The 18,160-nt window shown below is 42.4% G+C and overlaps 1 protein-coding gene across 1 annotated transcript in view; it reads right to left on the bottom strand.

Moving 5' to 3' along the window:
* The window catches only part of LOC141111740 (heat shock factor protein 4-like), a 123,311-nt gene that overhangs the window by 14,980 nt on the left and 90,171 nt on the right, over positions 1-18,160 (bottom strand). Inside the window, exons 8-10 of the mRNA XM_073603880.1 lie at positions 17,389-17,513; positions 12,980-13,204; positions 12,110-12,215 (exon numbers count right to left, since the gene is read on the bottom strand). Coding sequence (XP_073459981.1) covers positions 12,110-12,215; positions 12,980-13,204; positions 17,389-17,513 — 456 coding nt within the window. The remainder of the gene's footprint in view (positions 1-12,109; positions 12,216-12,979; positions 13,205-17,388; positions 17,514-18,160) is intronic.

The following is an 18,160-nucleotide window of genomic DNA, read 5'->3' as shown; positions in this document are numbered from 1 at the left end:
ACAGCGCCGTGGTAGTTCATTGAGAACTACAAGCCGACAGCCGCAAAGGCTACCAGACATTGTAGTTTTCAATTCTCAGAACTCTATGAATGAATGACGCGGCCATGTTCTTTGAATATTCTCACAGAGAGCGGGGGGAGAAGATCCCCCGCCGCCTGCGACATCAGGAGGTGCGGGGGCCGCTGCATTCATAACATGTTACATCCTGAATATGAGTGTAACATATAACATGTTACAAAAGATGAGCCCCTTTAACCTGACTACTGGTGCCATCTTTTACCAGCCTTCTATCTTAGTATCTTTGGGAGAGTTTATTTGGCCCATCATCTGAGCAGGACAGGCTGCCAGGAGATTCCCAAATCACTCTGCACATTTTTGCATTATTTGCTTCTTTGTAACAAATACTTTTTGGACTTGGTTCATATTCCCATTCACTTCAATAGGACTACCATTTCTGAAATTCCGAATATTGGGGAGCCACAAAATTTTTAAAAAGTTTGGCCAAACTAAAACTAGTTGAATTTTTCAAAAATTCACACATCTCTAGTTAGAACATCTTGTCACGTTTTTATTGTGTCCTCAGGGGGTAGGGTTTCCTTTACCTCCTGTACGGGTGACAGTAGTCACCAAAAGAGAAAAATAGACAAAATCTCTCCATTTATGATATAGACAGCAATAAAAATGCTATATTTAGTGTTGTGGGGAAGGGAAAGAACCACTATTAGATAATTTGTGCTTTCTGTGTCCCCACTGAGGGCATTTCTGCATGTAGTTACAGTAAAACCTTGGTTTGAGAGCGTTTTGCAAGACAAGCAAAATTTTTAAATACATTTTGACTTGATGTACAAGCGATATCTTGATAAACAAGTAGTGTCATGTCACAACTGAGTATGAAAGAGAAGAGAGGTGCCTCTAAGCCCCGGTTCACACAGGGGCGGCACGACTTGCAGGTCGCCCCACCGAGGCGACCTGCACACGACTTCCATGGCGACTTGCAAAACGACTTCTGTATAGAAGTCAATGCAAGTCGGCTGAAGTCGCCCCAGAAATGCTACAGGAACCTTTTTCTAAGTTGGAGCGACTTGCGTCGCTCCTATTAGAGCGGTTCCGTAGTACAGAACGGGAGGTAACTTGTCAGGCGGCTAGGTCGCCTGACAAGTCGCCCCTGTGTGAACCGGCACTAAGGTCCCTTTCACACTGGGGCGGTTTTCAGGCATTATTGCGCTAAAAATAGCGCCTGCAAACCGCCCCTAAACAGCCTCCGCTGTTTGTTCAGTGTGAAAGCCCGAGGGCTTTCACACTGAAGCGGTGCGCTGGCAGGAGAAGAAAAAATCTCCTGCAAGCCGCATCTTTGGAGCGGTGAAGGAGCGGTGTATTCACCGCTCCTAAACCGATCCTGCCCATTGAAATCAATGGGACAGCGCGGCTATACCGCGGTAATACCGCGGCTATAGCCGCGCTATACGAGGGGTTTTAACCCTTTTTCGGCCGCCAGCGGGGGGTTAAAACTGCACCGCTAGCGGCCGAATACCAAAATAGAGCTGTTTTACCGCCGATGCCCCCTACCGCCCCAGTGTGAAAGGGGCCTAAGTGTAGCAACATGGTTACATTTAATGAAGGTAAACATTTAGCAATAAATTGCTACACTTAGAGGCGCCTCTCTTCTCTTTTATACTCTGTGGCTCCTGCTTGATTTTGCTTCTAATCCCCTTGTGGAGGCTTCCATTTGTAGATGGACATTTTATGGTTACACAACCTGGTCACATTGCTGTAATCTTTTTATATGGACTATAAACTGAAGGACCTATGAATAAATGGTTGTGGAATGAATCATTTGAGTTTCCATTATTTCTTATGGGGAAATTTGTGTTGATATACAAGTGCTTTGGATTACAAGCATGTTTCTGGAACAAATTATGCTCGCAATCCAAGGTTTTACTGTACTGTTATAGTAAGTGAGGCAGGGTCTCTCCAACAAAGACACTACAAAAAATCCCTGGCAAAGATTTGCATTTTCTCCTTTCTGTCCAAAAAACAGATTAAAGTTACACCTGGAGTCTGCCAATAGATGCAGGTTCTCCAAAGTTAAAGATTTACATTGGAAATTGTTAAAGAGATTCCTTTGATGCTTCTCTATCATAAAATGTTAGTACAGTAAAGGTTCTCACCGGTGACAGACTGGTGTCCATGGCTGGAATACTCCATTCACTCACACACAGGCCAGCACTGAAAACCTGAAAAAGTAGTATATACACAGTATTATTCTACAGTATAAAACAAAAGGTATACAGCCTATAGCATATTGTGTAGCCCTACGATTATACAGTCTGTGTATGTGTTTTAGTGCATATAATTAATTGTATCTACAACTCGCAAAAGTGGTCTCATTACAGAATGGGCAAGGCTTGGGATATTACAAACAGTAATAGAGGAGGGTAAAGGGAATGAGAGTAGGCAATACTTGCAGAACAGAATGTGGTGCATATGACAGCGTGTGGTAGAGGTGTGCAGCGGGCGTTATGTGCAGGACAGGAGTGTGCAAGGAAGGACAAATGGCTGTATGTGCAGGAAAGGAGTGCAGAGGATATGATAGCAGGCCATATAAACAAGAAAGGAGTTCAGAGGATATGACAGTGGACCATTTAAGCAGGACAGGAGTGCGGAGGAAATGACAGTGGACCATTTAAGCAGGACAGGAGTGCGGAGGATATGACAGTGGACCATTTAAGCAGGACAGGAGTGCGGAGGATATGACAATGAACCATTTAAGCAGGACAGGAGTGCGGAGGATATGACAGTGGACCATTTAAGCAGGACAGGAGTGCGGAGGATATGACAGTGGACCATTTAAGCAGGACAGGAGTGCGGAGGATATGACAATGAACCATTTAAGCAGGACGGGAGTGCAGAGGATATGACAGTGGACCATATGTGCAGGAAAGGAGTATGAAGGTCACCACAGACGTAATGTATATGAGAGGTGGTGAGATTAGGTTATGACAGTGTACTGTACATGCTGATAGGGTGTGTACCACATGGTGGAAAACGGGTGGTAAAGTGAGAAAAAAATAGGGAAAAAAATATTATTGCGTTTTTTTTTTTAATTTGTTTTTTGTGTTTTTTATATATTGAATGCAGGATGTAGAGAGGGCAAAAGTGGAAATACACTCAGCGTACATGTATCCATATTTCCAGTTTGTAATGTAAGTAAATGCACAGTGTTGACCATGGCAATGCTTCTGGCTTATATTGTAATATACACAGTGTATATATAGGATTTTTAAAGCTCCACCTACAAAATACAGGGCAATCATGTAATCATTATTTGTCATAGGCAAGACAAATAATCATATTAGTTGACTGAAGAAAACCAGTGTCGATGCTACTCGTGGTCATGTACATTGGGTAAATCTCAAATATTCTTTTAATCTCTGCTGATGAAGTACACAGAGTTCCCATTATAAAAGCAGAGCTATCTCAAGTCTTCAATGAAAGAAGGGACACATAGGATTCATCCAATTCCTGCCTTAAGCTTGCCATACAGTACATTATACAATTTTCTTATTCATTTTAGTTTAGATTTACCTTCAACTACATAGTGCAAGGGCTTGCCTAAATGCATACAAATTTAAAGTGTTTAAGTTTGACCTCATATTATATGGTTTCGGTAAATCTAAAGGAAAATTGTACAGGAGAATTGTATAATGTATGGTCAGCCTAACTAAACATGTAATGAGAGTACAGTAATGTTGTACAGTGGTTACCAGAAGCCTGCTGCTCCTGAAACCCTATGAAAAACCACATGCAAGTACAAGCCGTTGAGCACCACATTGTGGTAGACAATAAGGAATGTATGTGCTCCGTATCTGTCCTGTTTTTTTTTAATTATTATTATTATTGAACCAAGGGCACATTGGGGCAGTGGGCAGCACATTAAAGGTATATGCAGCCATCTTATTCTGGCTGCTATTCAGCATCACTCCTACTTTGCCTAAATTTATTCATAGCACAAGTATACATTAAAGATACCTGTAGTGTAAAGTTAGCTATACACTATAATCCAGTTGTACAGTCCCTGTACAATCTCCATTACATTTACCAACAACTGTGTAATTTGAGGGTCTATCCATCCCATTTACATCCAGTCAGGTAAGAAAATTGTAATCATTTTATAACATGTGAATGTGGCTAGATGGTTATGTTGGATACGGCACCTCATCCCAAAGTAATTAAATGACTGATGAGTAAAGGGACAGGGGATTATAACGGTGCTAGAGTACTAGATGTGAAAATGAGAAGGAGATATAAAATTACAAAATATTTTATTTCACAATATTAAATACATAGAAAGAGCAATAAAATGGTTAACAACCAAAAAGCATATATATTGCGTGTGACCCAAATGCAGTAGGGTGGGCCGGATGGAGACGGCCATCAAAGCAAGGGCTCGGTTTCCTACATGTTTCGCCAAGGCATTGGCTTCCTCAGGGAACAAGAGCTCTATTTCAATATAAAAAGATCTGAGCAACAGACACCCATGGGAGGCGCGGCAAAAGACCCCCAGGCGGGGGAAGGGCAGGCTGCACCGTATTTGTGCTTGCAGGTGGCACACAGAAAACACTATTTATTAAAAGCAAGTTGATTGGTAGAGGGGAAAACGCCTGTAGATGGATTCAAGGACAAACAGGAGCAATTGGCAAAAATGTTAGATAGTAACCTAATGAGCTATGTTGTAGGGCATGTGACTAACACCAGACACCAGTGTTCACATAATTTGTATGGACATGAATAATTGGAAAATGGCAGGGAATTAGTGAGTCCTAGTAAGCCATTAACTAAGCATGTGACTGTTCGGAGATCAGTGTTCACAAGGCTGCCAAAAAGGTCACAGATTGAGCAATAGCAGAGAGTTAGTGAATCCTGGCCTTGGCAAAACATGTAGGAAACCGAGCCCTTGCTTTGATGGCCGTCTCCATCCGGCCCACCCTACTGCATTTGGGTCACACGCAATATATATGCTTTTTGGTTGTTAACCATTTTATTGCTCTTTCTATGTATTTAATATTGTGAAATAAAATATTTTGTAATTTTATATCTCCTTCTCATTTTCACATCTAGTACTCTAGCACCGTTATAATCCCCTGTCCCTTTACTCATCAGTCATTTTATAACATGTATAAGGTTAAGAATTATGCAGGTTGTCACTGCTGACCACCTTCTATGAATAGCAGTTGCATGGATGCCTCAGGCCTCAATTCTTTCTGAAAAAGGTTTGGTTGAGCGGAATGCTGGATCTGAGAAACTTCTTAGGTCCTGATTACATGGAGAACTGTAGGTTTAGTAGGATTGATATAGTAGTTAGGTTTCTCCAAAACCAGATGTCCCGCTATCCACTGAGGAACTTCAGATGAAAACTGGAGATGAAGAAGAAAAGGTGCACCAAAAAGATGTACCATTAGGTCTCAAGAACACTGGGTATTTAGGCAAGATGCAGGCATTTGGGTGCAGGAACAAGGTACAGGTGCACAATCCAGCCTCAAGGCTGAGAACTGCTGCGGCTGGACAGGGCTAGACAGGGCTGGACAGTGCACCAAGTGCTACTAACATTTAGTACAGTATACACTCAGGGAGGAATGCTTGGAACACAGACTGCTTGTTTGCATAATCCACCAAACATCATAAGTACCTCTCGGTGCACCATCTAGCTGCTGCAGCTATCAGCTTCTTAGAAAATGTCAGCGTGTATGAGACCATAAGGTTGTTAGGTGCAAATGATAGTCTTTTATTATCAGTTGAAGGCCAACGCATTGTGGGGTAAGAGAATCCCTCTTCTTTAGGTCATGCAGGATAGTACCTGGCTAATCAGAGGTCAGCATGCGATAGCAGCTACCCTTTCATCTGTCGAGTCAGGCACTATATGCCCAAACCCTATAGAAGGGAGATTCTGTAACCCTCAAACAAGTTGGTTTTCATATTGATATAAAAGACAGCCTTGCACTTAAAGTGATTCTAACCTCAAAAGATTTTTGTTTTTACCCTAATGCATTCTCTGTATTAAGGTAAAAAACCTTCAACTGCTTGTTACCCCCTAGCCATCCCAAAATGCTTACCTGACTCCTCCATCAATCCATTATTGTCACGTCTCCTCTCTTTCTTGTTCCACAGGAGACTGAGAGCAGTGGCAGCAATAGCCTCCTGCTGCTGTCAGACAAATTCTGTGAGGAGGGAGCAGGGGGCGTGGTTGAGCCACGCTGGGTGTCTACAGACACACACAGCACACCTCGGAGCATGCCCGAGCAGGTGCCCCCTCGGTACATGGCTTGCTAAGGGGGTACTCATATGAAGAAGGAGGAGACAGCGCCAGTGGGGGGCACCAGAAGAGGAGGTAAGGAACCGCTCTGTTCAATTTCTTTGCACAGAGCAAGTAAGTAGAACATCTTTTTTATTATAATTTTTAAAAAATAAGCTTTACAATAACTTTAACAACCTTAGCGGTTTATCTTTTTGGAGCTCCTTTTCTTTTTCACCTTCAGTACAAGTGTACAGATTAGAAAGTCTAAGTTAAGAGAGAATTCCTGATCAGCATTCTTTGCCTATTTCAGTGTCTCAGAAAACAGTAAAGTCACTAAATCAACATGACATCCAGGTTGTCATGTTTAGAACAGGAGATCAAAAATGACAGTTCCAGCATTCTCTCGGTACAGATTTTATGACTTAAAGTAGAGCTAAAGGCAAAACTTTTTTTTTCTGGATATAGTAAGGGAGGGTTATAACCCCTGACAGTTTTTTGCCATCTGTGTCCCACTGAGGAGATTTCCCTTCAGTTCCTGTCCCATAGCCAAAACAGGAAGTGAGAGGAAATCCTTCCAAAGTGAGGAAATCTTGGGGTGTCACCAAGGTCACCAGAACTAGTGTCCCCATTGGAAGATTTAACCTCTATTACTGTTCAGGTGTCAAGCCAAAATTTGCAAAAGTATCTGGCTGCAGACTGGTGCTCCACTCTCGACAGGAAACATGTGACCTCCACTAACTTTTTTTTTAAATCAACTTTATTGTAACAACCAATAGATACAACTCGAGTAAGTGGGGGTTACATGTTTCCTGTCACATGTCTGTATTTCCTGTCACATGTTTCCTGTCTAGAGTAGCTCCAGTCTGCAGCCAGATACCATTGCATGCAAGCAGTGATCAGACAGCAGTGAAGGGGTTAATTTTCTGAAAACTGTAAGGAGGTACTAAAGGGGCTTTTATTACTGTAATTTAAAGTGTTCTCTTTACAGGAACACTTATAATTAAACCTTTTTGCCTATTTGAAGCTCGCAGCTCAGCATGAGCTGCTGTGACAGGAAGATCGGAGCTTCTCAAGGCACAATGATTGCTGCATCGCCTCCCGCAGCAATCATTGTGCTGTGAGATCCTATTTTGGGGGTGTCTGTGTGCCTCAGACCCTGAGGCAGCCAGGAACCCCCATCAACCCCCAATCATCAGTACCACAGCGACTGGGGGTTCATTTTACTAGTTAACAGTGTTCTATTTACAGGAACCCTTACTTGACTTGTGTCTATAGGTTGTTTGTTATATTAAAGTTGATTAAAATAAATAAATTGTGGATGCCACATGTTTCCTGTCAAGAGTGGAGCTCCAGTCTGCAGCCAGATACCCTTGTCTAGACAGGAAACATGTGACAAGAAATGCAGATGTGATGGGAAACATGTAACCTCCACTTATTCGAGTTGTGACTATTGATTGGTTGTTATATTAAAGTTGATTAAAAAAAAAAACTGAGTGGAGGTCACATGTTTCCTGTCTAGAGTGGAGCTCCAGTCTGCAGCTGGACCCCTCTCAAAAGCTGGGATTTTCATTTACTTTCACTTTCGATGATAATGGTAAACACTAAACAGGATAAATAGGGTGAATCTCCCTTATGGGGACACAGACAGCAATAAAAACTGACATGTTCCAATCCCACTACAATCTATCCAAAACCCAAAAAGATTTTGCCTTTAGTTATACTTTAAAAGTGAAGTTAGTGAATGTCAGTCCACTTTTGCTTAAACTAAAATCCAGGTTGCAGGCATGGCAGAATCTACTTTTAACAATAATAGGCGAAATTTGGTGAAATTGAAATTTCTACCTCTGTTTCTCTACATATTTTGGAATTCCCCTGTTTGGATACAGAGATACAGTATATATTCAAGAAAATAGATCAGCTCATAACGACTTTCCTGTGGCAGGGACGACACCCCCAAATTAAACTCCGGGTGTTGCAGCTGCTGTGGAAACAGGGGGGACTGGCGGTTCCAGACTTCCACCGGTACTTCCTAGAGGGTCAACTGGTAATCGCACACAGGTGGTTTAGCTTGCCCGAGGACGATACCGCCAATACACTAGAAGCTTGGCTCCTATGAGGCGCTGACGCACCTTCTGCACCGTGGCATTAGGGTACCGTACAAGATTACAATATCCATGCATGCAACCAGTATGGAAAAATCCTAAACTGACACACTTCTGTGAGTACCCTGATCCAATTATCTGGACCAAATATGGTATTAAGACTATAAAAGATATAGTGGGTAACGGGGAAACTTCTACAGTTTGACACCCTGAAAACTAAATTTAACCTTCCTAACACTTGTTTCGTTATCTACAGCTCAGACATGCATACACCGCCCAATTTGGAGATACTAGTATTAACCTGCAAATGAGCGATCTAGAATCTCTACTGAGGGAAGACACTTTAGACAAGGCCCTGTCTACGATATATAAACAACTGTTCAGTGAAGTCGGGGATCTCCTTGCAGGGTGTAGAGCGGCATGGGAGGAAGTGTTCCCTCAGATGGACGGAGATGACTGGGATGATCTATGGGATATCAATTTTACTAGACTGGTATCTGCTAGGGATCAGCTTATCCAATTTAAATTTTTACACCGCATATATCTTACTCTGGCTAGATTGACTAAGATGTTCCCCACTCATTCGTCCAGTTGCTGGTAGTGCAATTCCCTCACTGCCGATTTTATGCATATTTTCTGGAACTGTGCGGTGTTTTGGAGGGGGGTTACTGAGTGTATAGCTGAGGTAACCGCCATTCCTATACAGCCCTCGGTGGAGGTATGCCTCCTGGGCCTGGTCGAAAATCTAGCCCCCAAAAGAGTGACTCGTATATTGCTGACGATCCTAATTTACTATGCTAGAAAATTGATAATGTTATCATGGAAAAAGCCCAACCCTCCAACAGTATCAGTGTGGAAAACTGTGGCCAACAAGGCCGCCCCTCTGTACAAGGCTACATATGCTAACGGGAATAACACAGAAATTTGATAAAGTGTGGGGTAGTTGGATGAATAGCGAAACTACAGTAAAGGATTGAGTGGCCACACATGGAGCGATTCCTCAGCTGGCCCTAACATGTATGTAGTCATTGAATTGTAAGTATTAACCGCATATTCTCCGCAAGGGAAGGTCCGGGGATATTTTCATATGTAGATGTCTGGCATGTATGATAAGGTACAGGAAGAGGACATGTAGGTATGACTTAAGACATATTTATCTTCTCACTACAAGGTTGTTGCAGATAAATGAAGGCATTATTGTGATCCTGATTATATCACTGGGTGAGGGTTTGGGGTCAGGAAGGAAGAGCCAATGCTGAAGAAATGTATATAGGTTTCTTTTTGTATGTGGCCCATTGGGCCTAGTGGCTACTGTTTGTATACTTGTTATGAAAAAAGTGATAAATAAAACTTTTTTTTAAAAAAAGTGAAGTTAGGAGGGCTTTTGATATTGAGAAGGAAGGCACTATAGGCCGCTTGGAGCAAAGGCAACAGAAGCTGCAACATATCTGTTATCTATTTTCTTATGCCATTGTTTTATTGACAAAACCTTCCACTTTTATAAGATACCTTAGTAATAAATATTTTAATACATTATAGGTTTTTAATCTGTTTTTAACCTGACAAAAGACATGGCTGTACCTGGCTGTACACTGTTGGGTATTTCAGAGGAACTAGCCAAAATTCCAACTGTGGGTGGCCTTCAACAAAAGTTGATTACGTAATCGACTTTTGTCGAAGGAGCCAGGTTGAAAATAAGGTTGAAAGCAAAAGAGCTGCAGGGACTGTTCAGTAGGGTGCCCAGGTGTCCCGGATTGCCTGGGACAATCCCGCAATTAGCAGGTCTGTCCCGGGTCCCGGGCACCCTCATTCCGGGACAATACAGTGTCCCAGAATTGCCCCCTGGCCCTGGACCATTCTGATGCCCTCCAAAATATCCTTCACATCACTGCTGTCACTCACTGACAACCTGTGATGGACCCCCTGGCTGGTGAGACCCCTTTTACATGAGCCGCTGGCTCAGTGCCCAAATGGTTGCTAGCCACTGCCCACCTCGCATCTAGCAACCAGTGACGTCATGAGGAGGAGAGATACAGAGCCCCAGCATTCACAGCGGGGGAGATTTAACTTCCTCCTCCGTGCCTACTGAATAGCTCCACCCACCTGCTCCCTGCATCGTTCAGTCAGCAGCATGCAGAAGTGCACGAAGGAGAGATGAGTTTTGTAGAAAGGCAAGTGAATCCAAAGCACTCATCATGGACAGATCGGGAATAAAATCCTCAGTCAGCTCCCCCCAGCAGCCAGAGTTCTGTGCTGAACTGTCAGCACTTCACAGGAGCTCCAAGTGTGTGTCAGCCTGGAGCTAGCACTGATAAGAGGACAGTAGGCAGATAAGGGGTCTGCAGAAGGGGAGAGGACACTGACAGATGAGATGACACCCTGGGAGGGATGGAAGGCGGACACATCCTTAGATATCAGGACAGGGTTCATGCTGGGGTGTGACCCCCCAAAAGTGAAGGACTACAGGTCCCAGCATGAACCCCTCAGAACTGAAGATGTGATGCCCCCCAATCAGTGAAGAACTACAGGTCCCAGCATTAGCACGTGAAATCTATAGGGTCACACCCTTAATTCTTAAGGGGCCATGCTGGGACCTGCAGTCCTTCAATTTGGGGGGGAGTCACATTTTTAGATATCAGGGGTTCATGCTGGGACTTGTAGTCCTTCACTTTTGGGGGGTGTGACCCCCCCAAAAGTGAAGGACTACAGGTCCCAGCATGAACCTCTCAGACCTGAAGATGTGACACCCCCCCCGGCCCCCGCATGGGAGAAGTCACATCAGCAGCCAGCGGCGGGAGGGGCGTTCGCTTTCTCGGGGCTCCGGTGTATCGGACTGGTGGCAGGCTATAGGTGACAAGTGGCACACTGCATCTGGTGGCAGGCTATGGGTGGAAAGTGGCACACTGCATCTGGTGGCAGGCTATGGGTGACAAGTGGCACACTGCATCTGGTGGCAGGCTATGGGTGACAAGTGGCACACTGCATCTGGTGGCAGGCTATGGGTGACAAGTGGCACACTGCATCTGGTGGCAGGCTATGGGTGACAAGTGGCACACTGCATCTGGTGGCAGGCTATGGGTGACAAGTGGCACACTGCATCTGGTGGCAGGCTATGGGTGACAAGTGGCACACTGCATCTGGTGGCAGGCTATGGGTGGAAAGTGGCACATTGCATCTGGCGTCAGGCAACGGTGGCAAGTGAAACGCTGAATCTGGTGGCAGGCAATGGGTTACAATTGGCACACTGCATCTGGTGGCAAGTGACGAGCTGCATCTGGTGGCAAGTGACGAGCTGCATCTGGTGGCAAGTGAGGAGCTGCATCTGGTGGCAAGTGACACGCTCAGGGTCCCCACTGATTCTGCATTATGGTGAGTTGAACAATTTCATTATATATTACAATGTAGTACAACACCAGCCATTCACCCGACAAATCACCCCTGCCACCGAATTCCCCGTCAGCCCCAAGACTACATTACCCCAACCCCCCCCCCATCTTTTTTTGGGAAAGGGGGCAGGAGGTGTCCCTGAATGGCAGTTTGGAAATGTGGTCACACTACTGTTCAGGTATTCTGACAGCCTGAACTAGCAGCTGTCAAAATACAATAGCCAACATCATTTGTGTGATTAGAGCAATATGATAGAACTGTATTAGTGTATGGTAAGCTTTACATTTTCAGTATAATGTGCTGTTTACAGAGATCAAGAAATACTCACATCCAGCACAGCAGCTGAATCCAAGTTATATGGCTGACTTCTAAGCAACAACTGAAGCCCTTCCAAACTAACATCAGAATTATCCAAGGTATCTGGAAGCTCTTGTCTGAAAAAAATGATCACAAGCATATCATAGAGATAATTCAGTAGGCAATACAAATGCGTAAAACACATCAGGAATGGAATGTATCACTTAAAGCTATGTTAACAGTCTTGTTTGGATGGATAAACAAAGAGTTACAGAAAGGCTGAGATACTTACCTGTTCCAGGGCCCTCTCCAGCACTGGCCACATGTCTGAAAGCTTAGGAATGCTAAGATCATATGACCAAGAGTCTAGGCGTTCTGACTTGAGGCTACCACTGATGATAGTCTAAAACAGCAGTCTTTTTTCCACAGAAAGCAAGCACTTCAGTATTTATATTATCATTGAACTTATTTGCCACAGCAAGGCTCTCAACATATCTTTCTTTCCTCCATTGGCTGCTCACAAATAGAGACTCTATTTCAAGACTAGGCTACTGACCTCCAAAGTTTTGATTGACCTGGATCTAAGGTAAATTAAAAATTAGTTGAATAGCACTTTTCCTCTATGATTACTGCACTTTAAAAAGATCTGGGTCAGAGGCTTCAATCACTTTTATCAAGCCCAATGCAAAAAAGGAGGCATAATCCCTGAATTTTTTCGAGCCATAACTATAAACTCACCTTTTCAACATGGCTATTGGGGTCAATAAAGTATAGTACCGTACCTCCTCTGTACAGACCCTTTCAGACAAAAATCTAAGCATTGACCCAATGAAACTGTGTATATGGAGTGAACTTACAGTACAGGATAACAGTACATTTTAAGTGTTATGATGCCACTGACCTCTCCAATGGATTCCTTCGTCCTCGTCCCTCCAGTTGTTGAGATCCTGAGGGCTGAGGTGGGCTGCAGCTCTCTTTACCTTCTAGTATAGATTGAACCATTGCGACTGGCAACACAGGGGGATCTGAACATGCACTGCAACTTGCCAGAGATACATCTGTTTCTGTTGTTCCCTTTACTCTAGGACTGATGGGTTCTTCTTTAATGAGCAGTAGACATTTATTCCTAAATATGAATCAGCTGGGTCAATGGCTATAATTAAAACTTGTATTTTCTAGATGAGACAATAATCTCAGTAGTCTGGCATTGACACTCTTTGGGCATAACCTTTTATAACATTTCTTTCCTTGCTTCCTTCATAACAATGATTTCTGGAATACCTAGAAATGGTGTATCCTCAAACTGCCTTACTTTCTTCACTTTCACCCCATCTAACATTGTCTACCCTGACCTAACTGCCAATAAGTTCAATATACCACTATATTCACCCTGAACATGTCTGCTCTTGTTTGTTCACACGTTTCATATTTTTGTATTTAAATCCTCATTTTAGGTGTAACTGCCATCCTAGATCCTATGAAGAGCTGTATGAATGACTAAGTTGGCTTAAAAGGAATTTTCTATGATAAAATCCAAATTCTATAATTTTTCTACGCTCCAAACATTTTTAAGCAGTTATTTTTCCAACACACCTCATATTTTAAAAGACATTTAATCTGCATGGCCCTTCTGTTACATTTGCTTCACTTCTTAACCCTACCCTATCCTGCCCCAAATTCTGCTCTCATGCCTCATGAGCTTGTAAACTGCATTAAAGTGACTCTGTTGCTAACATAAATAGTAAAAATAAACTGTTTCTTGCAAAAAAGAAATTGCATACTCCCCTCTCCTGCTGCCCGCACCACTGATTTCTGCAAAAGTAAAGAGAGACTGCCAACTAAAAGTTCCTGCAAAATCCTACACTTCTCATAGTGTCGGATTCACAATTCCCTACAGTGTTCAATGGTTTGATCTGCTAGCAGTTACATCATTACTGTGTCATTTAGTGACATGGCAGGCAATGGGAGGAACCACAGCATGTGGCTGGGGCCAGGAAATTGACATTCCTAGACATTTTGAATTCTTTTTTTTTTTTAAAGGTAAAGACATTTTGAATTCTGACGGTTCATCTGTATTAGTGTTTTTGTTTTTTGGGTTTTTTTTTGTTTTTGTAGCAACATAATTTCTTTCAATCTGGAAAAATAACATCAATACAAACTCTAAAAAGAAGAATTCTGATAATATAGAACCTATAAGTAACTCAAGTAACTCAATAATTATAATTGTAAGTACAAAGTTGCAGCTTAGTAACCCACTGCCTCCTGGGATAGTTGTAACATAGCAATCACAGTAGGCAGGGGGCCCAGCCTAGGCCAGACACCAGGAAGTGCTGCCTTGCTGCACAAAAAGAAACTACATAGTAAAAAACTAGAATACATTTTCTTAGCATTTGTATGGGACAAAATAAGAAATAGTTGTTTCACTGAGTTTAGTTCTGCCTTAAGCTGTTGATACTGTATACTGCTATATTTTTTTCCTAGACTCTCAGTTGGGTTAGGCCTTCTAGACAAACATGTCAAACTATTATTTAAAATGGGCAAAAAGCTTAAAGGAGAAGTATAGCCAAAACTCGTTTGGCTGTACTTTTCCTATGGATCACAGAAGTCCGCTCTCTGCTGACGTCACCAATGTCAGTCCAGGGACCGCGTCATCCCGACCACAGAGTCTGGATCTGCCAGGTGCCTGGACTGACACCCGGCTCAGCCTCTCAGCGAGCCGCTAAGAGCCTGAGACGGCAGCTCCGCCCCCTCCACAGCCCAGTGCTTCAGAGAAGAGCAGAGAGCTGTGATTGACAGTCTGCAGCTCTCTGCTCACGGAGCTCTGAGTGATCAGCGGTGTTCGATCGCTCGCTTCTCAGTGTAGAGAGGGGACAGATGCAGCATTGGACCCATGCTGCATCCACCGAGGTAAGTATTAATAAGAATTAATAAGAAAAAAAAATTCCTTTACTTCTCTTTTAAACTGTGTAACTAAAGACCAGTAAGCCCAACTGCTGTTGTGGGAGATTTATTTGAAAGTATTTTAAGGAAACGTACAAAAATACATATTAGTAAACCCTCTAATAACAGAAAATGAACACGGGCTTATAAAGGTAGGTTATGTCTAACAGATTCAGTTTTTTTGAAGACACATTTAAATTAGGATGTTGGTAATGCTACTGATGTCATTTCTGAATTTTGCTAAGGCATTTGATACTGTTCCTCATAAACATCCGATGCAAGAATTGAGGATACAAGAGTTGTTGGAGAATGTTTTTCAATGGGTAGCAAAGCGGTTAAAAGAAGGCAGAAAAGGGGTTCTTGTTAACAAAACAAGTTCTAAATAAGCTAGGGTTAGTAGTTTTATATTACAGGAATCAATGCTGGGCCCAATTCTGTTCATTCTGTTTATTAATGACATTGGGGATAGCCTTACCCCTATCCAATTAATCAAATATAGCTGGGTGAAACCAAGATAGAAAAGGACTTGGGAAGACTGGTTTAACAATAACCTAAGCAGTACCACTCAACTCCAAGTGATAATTGCAAATGCAAACAAAATCCTGAGATGTATAAAAAGGAAGATGTGATGCTAATTAGTATTCCATGTAAATCACTTGTAAGGTCATATTTAATTTTGGACACCATAATGTAAAAACAATAATAGAGTTTTAGAGTAGGTAGGTAGCAGACTACTAAATTATTATAACGGATAAAAAATCATAAGGTAAAGGATTGAAAAAATTAGTCAAGCTTGTTAAAAAGATACAGTATCCTAGAGGTAACATAATAGATTGGTAAAATGCATTCAATGCAGGTAAAGAATTCTTATTATTTTTTTAATCCGAATTACAGTACAAAAGAGAGTTGTGTTTGGAAGAAATAATTGGGATGGGGTTTTTTACAATAAGAATGGCTAAACTTTAGAATGCAAGATGAGGCATTAAAGACAAAAAAAAATGACATTTAAAAAATACTAATCAATTTTCTTGCAACTAATAATTAACCAGAACTAACATGGAGTTCCGATATGTGCGAATTGGATGCGGTTATGACTGCATCCAATTTGCATGACATGTGAGTGTGACCAGCTCTCAATGGAGCCGTTCACACATGTCCTTGGTGGCCGCGGTGCAAATTCCAAAAGGGTCCTGTGCATTTTTGGGTCCGGTTCAAGTGCGAATTCAGGCAAAAATTCTAACCTGAATCGCACCTGAACCGGTGAACAGGAACGCACCGGACCCCAGGCTGGAAACCGGGGCCGCACATATGTGAACCCGGCCGGAGGGCAATTAGGAATTATGTCTTTACCTCTATGAAAAAATTGTCCACATGTGCACAGGGGGGGGGGGGTTTACTTTGCCTTCCTATGGGCCAAAGTTGCAGGAGTCATGATGAATTGAACTTGATAGACATCAGTCTTTTTTTTTTAGGCCTTAAAAGCCTATACAACTTATGCAATTCAAACTAAATGTAATATGCAAATAAAAAGGGTTTTATTGTGACACCGATCTACAACCAAAATTAGGGGTACTTCCAGGGACAACATATAATACCAGGAACTGGCCAGTTGAGTTTGGAGCCAAAAATGCCATGTGCTTGAGACACGCCAACTTAATTATCCACATCTTTTTGAACAGGGCCAAAGGAAGAGAGAGACACACAAAAGCATTTTATCAATGTATTTGTCCAGGGCTTTTTTCTCCAAAAATAGGTGCAGGAACTCAACCATAACCCCCACACACACACACTCTTCAAACTGCATCAAATAATGGGTGTGGTCACATTTTACGTCAAACAGTGGAAGGGTCTTAAAGGGCCATTAAATACCAGGGGTCCATTATGCACAGATCGCACAGTTCATGGGGGAAGACACACAGATTGCAGAGTTCAGGGGTGCAGGACACACAGAGCGCAGAGTTCAGCCTTCTTCCACAGCTGCTTACCTCTGCATCCCCCATCCACATTTCACTTTCACCCTTCTTCAGCTCTGACCTCAGCTGGACTTCTGTGATTACAAGTGATAGTGGTGAGCTGAGGGCCTGAGCCAGAGGTGGTGGAACTGAGTTCCACCAAGTTCCAGCTGAAAAAAAGCCCTGTATTTATCAATTCTACATTACAACCGGTAATAATATAAAGTTTGGGGGTGTGATCTACTACTGCAAAAGTACCTCTTGCTTGTTATCCGTGCTCATCTTTGGTATGTTGCATACTTTGTAAAGGTAAGACACATTACAGTATGTAAACGTCTTGTCCAGCATATGTTCAGTAATGATTGTCATCTTTTACACGTTCAATACACAGTTGTAAACATTCCTTTACACATATTACCTTTCTACATCTGCACTTGGTTGTGCAGTTATGGAGTTGGCAGGGTGAGCCTCAGTCACATCTGAAATGATAGGCCCAGCAGTGACGGCAGGACTGCTTAAAGAGGACGCTGGATCTGTGGGCGGCTACATAGGAAACATTTAATTAAATATCCATGGTCTAAGATGCAGTTGAAACTCATAACAAATAAAAGGCCTTATGTGCATTTATAATAGGGTAAAGGTGCATTGCCTTCCATACAGGGTCATCACTTGTGCTATACATTCCTAGCATATGGAGAAGGAGGAACTTTATCTTTAGTATTTCTAAAGACTAGTTATGTAATTAGAATATACAAAGGTATTGCACCTTATTTGTGCAGAATGTCTTCACTTAAGGGAAAATAAACCTCTGACTGTTCTGTAAACCAAATTTATATGGTCTGTTTGAAACATCAGATAAAACTGATCTACATCTCTTTAGAGCAACAAAGGGTCTACATTTACCACCTAATCGACTTCTAGTAAAACAGCTTGTAACAGTTGAAACCTTTCTTCAATTGTTACCCACAAGATTCTTTTCTGAAAGCAGCATTTCCTTTCTGAAACTAGCATTCTGTTTACATAGAAAATTAACTTACTTTCCATATAGCAATATGAGGTTGATTTACTAAAACTGGAGAGTGCAAAATTTAGTACAGCTGTGCACAGCAGCCAATCAATTTGTAACTTCAGCGTGTTCAATTATAGTGGTTCTAAAGCCTTAAAGTGGTTGTAAAGGCAGTCCCCCTCAG

The sequence above is a fragment of the Aquarana catesbeiana genome, linkage group LG11, assembly GCF_042186555.1.
Source record: "Aquarana catesbeiana isolate 2022-GZ linkage group LG11, ASM4218655v1, whole genome shotgun sequence".
NCBI classification, from domain to species: Eukaryota; Metazoa; Chordata; class Amphibia; order Anura; family Ranidae; genus Aquarana; species Aquarana catesbeiana.
The sequence above is the reverse complement of the archived record's forward strand: the minus strand, read 5'-3'. Positions and strand labels throughout refer to the sequence as shown.